Source organism: Apteryx mantelli, chromosome 28 (genome assembly GCF_036417845.1).
Source record: "Apteryx mantelli isolate bAptMan1 chromosome 28, bAptMan1.hap1, whole genome shotgun sequence".
Taxonomy (NCBI): Eukaryota; Metazoa; Chordata; class Aves; order Apterygiformes; family Apterygidae; genus Apteryx; species Apteryx mantelli.
The window spans coordinates 5,443,165-5,450,605 of NC_090005.1; the positions used below are offsets into that span (position 1 = coordinate 5,443,165).

A 7,441-nucleotide genomic window follows, 5' to 3' on the forward strand; every position below is an offset into this window, starting at 1 on the left:
TCCATGGGGTTGCAGAATCCAGCCCTTCTTGTGGAGTGCTCAGTTGGGACCGCTGAGCCACTGCAGGTAGGAGCATCCTGCTCTGCTTCTCAGGACTGTCCATCAGCAGCCCAGCTCCCCGTATTGCCCCAGCATCCGCATCGGGCACCAGTTCTGCCCAGGCTTGAGAGGCTCACAGCCTCCCTTCATCCCCGCTGTGGTGGGCTAAGAGGGAGCTCTGCACTCAGGCACAAAGCCAGCAGTCTGGGTAATTACAGATGTTTAATTAGTGACAGCAGGGAGCTTTCTTAACAAAGCAAATGAATTACAAGCAATGTGCTGCATTAAGATCAGAAGGGACTAATAGAGACCAAGGCCATCTGGGTTGGCACAGGCCCCCTGGGGTGTCTGCATCTCCCAAGGGGGCACAGCACAGCCCACACTGAGCCTGTCCTGCAGAGTTGTCATGGCTTGGCCACAGCAAAGACGTGTTGTTCAGCCAGGACTGGGATGTCACCACTGTCCTGCTGGGGATGGGCTGGCTGTTCCCCTCTGGAGAGCCGTAGCAGGGACCCTGGACATGGAGTCAAGGCCTGTCCCGTTCTGGGCTCATGCAGTCACCCACCTCCAGACAGCTGAGGCTGGTGCATTTTGGTGGGCACATTCACTTGGTCCCCATGAGTCACCCCAAGGCGGTAGGTGGGTGTCATGGGGCAGTGCCCTCAGGACCTGCTTTGCTGCGGTGGGATCTTCTGGGGTCAGGGGCCGGGACATGCAGGAGAAACCATCTTGGGAGGCACAGAGCTCACAACCTGCCCTCCACCAAGTCGTAGTACTCTGCAAAAGAAAGGGGGACCCGGAAGCTGTGCATCAAGAGCAGCCCTGTCCCAGCAATGCCAACAGTCAGCAGGAAGCCAGGGCTGGACAAGAGCCACCCAGGACCTGATGGGTGGAGGGAGCAGGGAGGGCTCAGACCTCATCAGGAAGCTGGAGGACACAGTAAGGGGTTTATGCAGGAGGGCAAGAGTAACCATGGAGGAGAGAGAGAGCTCTCCACGGGGTGAATGTGTCCTTACCCGAGGCTGGCGGGACATTGGCTCCCACAGTCCCTGTAGCGCTGGGGGGTGGCGGGGGAGGCACCGCACTGCTGGAGAGGATCAAGGACAGGGGTGAGTGCCAGCCCAGCATTGCTCCCAGCTTGGGCTAGAGGTCCCGTTGTGCTAGGCACTTTACAGACAAACACAGAGCCCTGCAATGGGTGGCACAAAGTGACACCCTTGTTACTCACACCTCCCTGTCCTTGGCTGCTGAGACTGGGCCCAGGTAGCGTATGGCTGCTGGCCCCCGGACCTGTGCTGGTGCTGGGACTGGCCAGGCCAGGACAGGAGTGGGACCAGGGTAGGGGACGTAGTGATGGTGGAACACCACGGCTTCTCCTTCCCCATCGGTCTGCCAAGGCGCCGCAGTCATCTGCAGGGAGAAACAAAAAGCAGAGTCGTGCTTGGCCCCGTTTGACAGCCCAGCTCTCTTGGGCACACACACGCTCTGCTCTCCAAAGCACCAGCAAAAGGGTTCCTATGGAGTTGTGCTTGGCTGCGATGCTGCCAGCAGTGCAGCGGCTCTCCCAGGGCCTGGCTGGGTGGCCTCTGTCCCACACAAAGCCTCACAGCAGGCAAACATTCAGGCTGTAGCCAGTCCTGAGCTGGCTCTGAACGGGACACCAGCAGCATCCCGGGGGGCACCAGCAGCCGTGCGGGAACCTGGCTCGTGGGGAGCCAGCACTGCTGAAATGTCTCCCCGTCCTCCCAGGGGAGAGTTCAGCCCTACAAAGGGGACCTCTACATGCTGCTTCCATTTGTTCCGACCAGGCTGGTGCCATGGGGCTGTTTTGGAAAGTTTTTAGATCGAGCCAATTCAGCAACCCTGTTCCAAGCACGGCTGCAAGGACACACACTGGAATAAGGGTGGGAGCGCACAGCACTGAGGGCACCACCAAAACTGGGAGGCCACATCAACAGCCACTCAGCTCAGAGCAGTGTCAGCTCCTCCACTCTTTGCAGGAGCCGTGCTGAGCGGTGGCGAGCAGGGCCTGGTCTCCGTCGGTGTGGTGAAGCAGTGGGCACTGGGCAGGCAGCACGGGCAGGGTGCAAGTCTGAAGATGCCAGCTGGCAGCGAGCAAGGCAGCAACATATCTCTCGCCTCTGCCAAGAAAGCAGCAGTTGTTTCCCCCCACGGAGATGAAACGTTTAATCTGATTTTGTTTCGGGATGGACTTTTAAATGAAAGCCTTTGCAGAGCCATTCTACTTAATGAATTGCACTCAGCCTCACTGCTCAGCAGCTCTAGCCCAGCTTTGCACCCTGTCCATGCCACGATGAGTGCAGAGGGACCAGAATCGCTCTGCAGCCAGGACAATGCCACACAGGGATGGACGGCCAAAGAAACACCAGCCCACGCAGGGCAGCCCTGGGGATTGCTCAGAACAGGCTGGGACTCATCCTGGCAGTCAGGGAGGGGGACAGTGGGGAGACAGGGATGAGGAGCCATGTGGCCCTGGGAGTGGGTAGTGGAGACAGCTTTTAGCAACTGTTTCTGCACAGCTGGACTAAATCCCCTCCGAGCAGCCTGGAAACAGTCTATGCCGGCAGAGCTGGGGGGTCAAACCAGCAGCTCTGCACAAGACAAAAATCGCCCAAACCTCAAGAGGCTGCAAGCCAGGGCCTCAGCTGGGAGGTGGCAGATGAAGAGCTGCAGTCAGAGGGTTGCCACACTGTGCCAGGAAGGGACATGGGTGTCCTGCTCTCCTGAGCAATGCTGGTAAGGGCCCTGTGCCCAGCAAGGGCCTGTGTCAGTGTGTCCCAACCCTGCAGCCATGATGGACTGTGAAGGCAGGAGTAGAGGGGCAGAAGTGAGAAGCAGCAACATGGCTCGGAAGAAAGCCCTGGCTGAAGGGCTGCACAGCCATCAGTGCAGGAAGGAGAGGGAAGGACCTGGGGCCACATCCTGACCCAGGTAGGAGCATGCGGTGCGATGGATTGCAGGGAGAGTAAATGAGATGAACTGACTCCGTGGTTCTGCCCAAAGTGTAGGAGAGCAGGACAACCACCCCAAAACAGGGTGCCTGCCCTAGCCATGATGACACACAGCAAAGCCATGCCATTAGGGCATGGCCACCCTGCCAAGCCAAAGCCAAGACACCCTGCTTTAGATGTAGCAAAGTCACCAGGGAAGGACGTAATCCTGGGAGAGCGTTGGTGGGGAATGCACATTCGCCTCATGTCCCCAGCGTTATCCAGCCTCCCTGGCCCTCTTACCTGGGCAGTGGATGGAGATGGCCCGAATCCGAAGGACGTCAGTGCCGACACAGCCAAGCTGTTCATCACCACCTGGTGCATTTGGGAGTTTTGAATCATCATCAGCTCAATTAAATCTGCCAGAGAGTAAGGGGCTCTGCGTCAGAGAGAGGAGAGAGTAGAGCAAGCACATGAGAGACGCAGCCAGGGGATGAGCACAGCTGAGCAGAGGTCCCCGCGGTGCTGCGACAGGGCAGCAGAAGCTTGTCCCCCTGCCCAAGCAATGGGAGCTGAGCCAGAGCCTCCCAACCCCAATTTGGAAGGTTCAGATGGCATTTTAAGATTATTTTGCCTAGATAATGCTTTAAAATATACATATTTCAGCCTTTTTTTTATTTTAAGTGAGATTAAACATCTGGTGTGGTTTGCTGAAGGCTGCTTACAAAAGGTGATTAGTGGTGCTGGAGACATTAGACTCTCCACCCATTCGGAGAATTGCTCTCGTTCTGGCAGCTCTGAACGATTTGTCAAGTCTGTTAATTAGCTCCAGGCAGACTAGACCTGGTGTCCGTGGGGTGGCACCATGCAGGAGCAGCAGAGCAGGAGCCAGGCCCTGCCCAGCAGCATGCACAGGGCAAGGCACAGTGCATGGGGAGCATGGTAGACTCAGCCATGCACCGGACGGAGGGTCTAGCCCCAGCTGGGAGAGCTCAGAAATCCCCAGCTCCGGCAGGAGCTGAGGCTGGGCCGTGGTGGGCTGATCCCACCTGCAGTCCTGGGAGCAAGCACCTAAGGACCTCAGTCTGCGTGAGGAGCAGGCTGAGGATGCCCTGTTCCTCCTCTGCAGGTGGATCCCTTGCTCAGACACGCAGCAGGCTCGCACATACAAGTTAGCATCTGAATCCCCTTGGCTGGAAGCCCAAGGCCTTCCCAGGTCTGTGGTGTGGCTGCCAAGAGCAGGCCAGCTGCAAGGAAAGCTCAAAGCCAAAGGGGGATTGCTTTGACACATCCCCATTTACTGCTGGCTGAAAGTTTCTCTACAAGTGCCTGCGAATCTGCCGGAGGGACTTTCTCCGAGGTCCTCTGCAGCATGCTGTCATGTTTGTGCATGAGACCTGGGAGCATCCATTAGCTGGAGCCCTGGAAAAAGGAGATCTTCACCTCCCTGTGCCCTTTGTGCAGCAGCCGGATCCCAACACGCTCGCACAGCCCCAGGGACAGACTCCCAAGATGTCCATGAGGCAACCCATCCCTCCAGCAAAGAGCATTACAGCACATCCCAGGAGGTGGCTTCAGCGCAGAGACTGAGCAATGAGGAGGGAACAGGCCTGGATCCAGACATTGATCCAGGAGGAGAAAACATGCCAGGGTCTGGCTGCTTCTTAATGGATCCCATCCGTCCTGCAGCAGCCCTCTGTGAAAAGCCAGCAAGCCATCACGTCGCGAGCAGCCGGCTCCTTCCGCAGGCCTTTGCGGGGCTGCGCTGGGGTCTTGCAGGCATATCACATGCCAGCATCTCCCCATCTCCAAAGGGCAGCAGAATCGTTTCATTCACCCCCAGACTGGAGCCTCTTGAGCCTGTAACTGAGAGCCGAAGCAGGCTGCTCTCTGCTCTGGGGCAGCAGAGCTTTGCTGCAGGTCCCACAGCACCTGCTAAGAGCACATCGTCTTTGGGCTCACCTGGGCTTCACCCCAGGTTGTGTCCCAGGGACCACAAGACCTTCTGGCTCTTCTCTCTACTCCTTTGCCCCCTCTTGGGCCAGCTTTTTGGATCCTGGATTGGATGAGGTTGGGAGAAGCCCTTGGAGAGAGTCCTTCTTTGCTTCTGCTTGCCATATCACACAGGCTCTGGGGCTGGCACATGTATCCTCCGGTCACACCTAGCACACCCAAGGAGCCTGCATCTCCCTGGCCTCCAATGGTAAATTTTAGGGAAGCTCCCTACACCCACATGAAATGAGGTTTCAAAGGCCAAAGACAGGTGGACTTCAAAGAACAGCCAAAGCTGTTCCCCAGGAACATCCTGACGTGCCCAAAGTCAGCCCAAACTTCAAGTTTGGCAGAGCCACCAAAAATAGCATCTTGTAGAGCAAAAGAGCCATCAAAGCACGGAGCGGCCAGCCCTGCCAGGATTGCAGAGTGCAGAGCGTGGGTGCCAAAGCCCCGGCAGCCCTGCATGACACCAGCGTTACGCACACACACACACCCACGCCAACACACAAGAGACAACCTCCAGCCCTGGGGGAAGAGGGAAGCCTGAGGAAACAGTGAGCAGTGAGTCAGCTCTCACCCACACACCGTGTCCCCCAGCCCTTGTCTCTCATCCTGTCGCATGAGGGCCTATGGGGACGTTAATGGTTTCCTCTTCTCCCGCACTCCGTATGACAGGTATGCTCTTGGGCAGGGAACGGAGCAACGGCGTCCTTTCAAATGCTCAGATTGTCGCATTTTGACATTGCAAAATGTTTTGGAGGCAAAACTTGCTTTTTATACCAGCGTTACTTAACTCATCCTAATAAGGCTGGAAAAAGAAGGGGCTAACGTTGAGGCGGTTTCAACACTGGCATGGCAGGGTGGGAGCGCCACAACATCTATCATCACTCACCTCCCCGGACATATTGGGGTCTGGCAGGCCGAGCCAGGGCAGCGACAGTCCCGGGAAGCTGCTGGAGGATTGTCAACGGCTGCTGGGGAACCTGCAGAGCCCCACAGGGAGATTGGACGTGTCAGTGCTGAAATGCAGGAGGGGAAGGAAAATCCTAGGGATCTCCCACTCTGGTCTTAATTTAACCCCCTGATTCCCTCAGCCAAGGCAGGGAAGGGTGTCAGGACGATGCATTTAGGGAGCTCCCCTCTTCTGGGTGGTCCCACAGCTAGCGTGGGAGCCAGGGCTGGACCCCAGCCTGCACAGGGTCGAGAGGGGAGAGAAGATGAGATCTGGGAGGAGAGCAACGCCGAGCCCAGGCGGGGAACACAGATGAGGGTCTCTGAGAAGGGGATGGCCTGAGCTGACCCCTGTTTTTTCATGGGTGCAGCTCTACAAGCCTGGGCCCCTGAGTGGAGGCCCGGGCAAGACAGCCCATCCCATGCCTGGGGACATGTCCCCTTGTAGAGTGTCCTTCAAGACATGCCTGTGGCTCCCGGCAGGCAGGGAGCAGGGGGGACATTTTGCAAGCAGCCCTGTCAGAGACTGGCCTTGCCACTCCAGACGCCCAGTGCTCACCCCCAAACCCCAGCCCCAGCTCCTCTCACCTCCCACCCTTCTGCCCTGCCCTGTCCAGCCCCAGGCTGTTCCCCCCGTGCAGGGTCCACCCTGAACCACAGGACCCTCACGAGCCCTGACTGTCCCATAAATCCAGGAGACACGGCTGCATCTCCAGGACTTACCACGTGCGGGACAAGGTGGGTCCCTGCTGGGGTCTCGCCCCAGGTCCCGTCAGGGTCCCCTGCTTCCCCCGTGTCCATGGCTTGGGCAGGCACGCAGGCAATGGGCAGCCAGGTATGAGGAAAGCTGCAGACAGGAGCAGGGCTCGTTGCTATAGCTGCTGGCCCTAAACAAACCCTCCCCAGAGGTCTGGCCGGTGGAAAAGGAGCGTCCTCGAGCTGTTTTTTCCCCACAACATATGCCCAGCGCTGGTGCACTCCTCTCGGCACAGCCAGCGCTGTGAGACACAGGGCAGGGGTGGCTCGTGCCCCCTGGATGGTGTTCCTGAGTCCGGAGGGCAACCTTCCAGCGCCCTGCAGGGAAGCAGCCGTGCGCTCACCGGGAACAGGGACCTGCAGGCTAATCCAGCCCAGGCACCTGCCCCAGCCGGTGCCAAGCACGGGGCCCAGGGCAAAAGGGCACGAATCCCAAATGCTGGACCCCCTCTCGGAGGGAAGCGCTGCAAGGGCGAGCTAAGAGAAAGCAAAGCTTCCCCACGGGCTCGCTGCTGCGCCCAGCTGCTCCAGCCCTCAGGCATGGAAGTGGCACAGAGCCAGGCTTTGAAGGGGCTCAGCACCCCGGGGACTGGTTCCAGGAGCCTCTCACAGCTTTGGGCTTGATCGCCGGAGATGATCCTGTCTTTAATTGCTTGACAGACCTTTTCTTTCCTGGATGCACCCAGTTATTGTGAACCTGGATAAACTTCTGGCAGCTGCCAAACCCTGTGGCAACAAGATCCACGGTT

At 58.2% G+C, this 7,441-nt stretch overlaps 1 protein-coding gene across 1 annotated transcript; it reads right to left on the bottom strand.

Annotated features, from left to right (window-relative positions):
* Positions 1-784: 784 nt before the first annotated feature.
* Positions 785-6,737, bottom strand: PRR29 (proline rich 29). Its single transcript, XM_067311797.1, has 6 exons — positions 6,660-6,737; positions 5,878-5,968; positions 3,294-3,409; positions 1,268-1,449; positions 1,056-1,123; positions 785-816 (listed from the first exon to the last, which is right to left on the bottom strand). Exons 1-6 carry the CDS (start codon positions 6,735-6,737, stop codon positions 785-787), a joined length of 567 nt encoding a protein of 188 aa, XP_067167898.1.
* Positions 6,738-7,441: the final 704 nt, after the last annotated feature.

Excerpts from the sequence above, each read along its gene's own strand:
- PRR29 (XM_067311797.1), bottom strand. The coding sequence starts at position 6,737 with ATGGACACGGGGGAAGCAGGGGACCCTGACGGGACCTGGGGCGAGACC. Across the intron at positions 1,124-1,267 it reads GCAGCCAAGGACAGGGAGGT|TGCGGTGCCTCCCCCGCCAC; the intron begins GTGAGTAACAAG and ends CCTCTCCAGCAG. Across the intron at positions 817-1,055 it reads CAATGTCCCGCCAGCCTCGG|AGTACTACGACTTGGTGGAG; the intron begins GTAAGGACACAT and ends TTTCTTTTGCAG.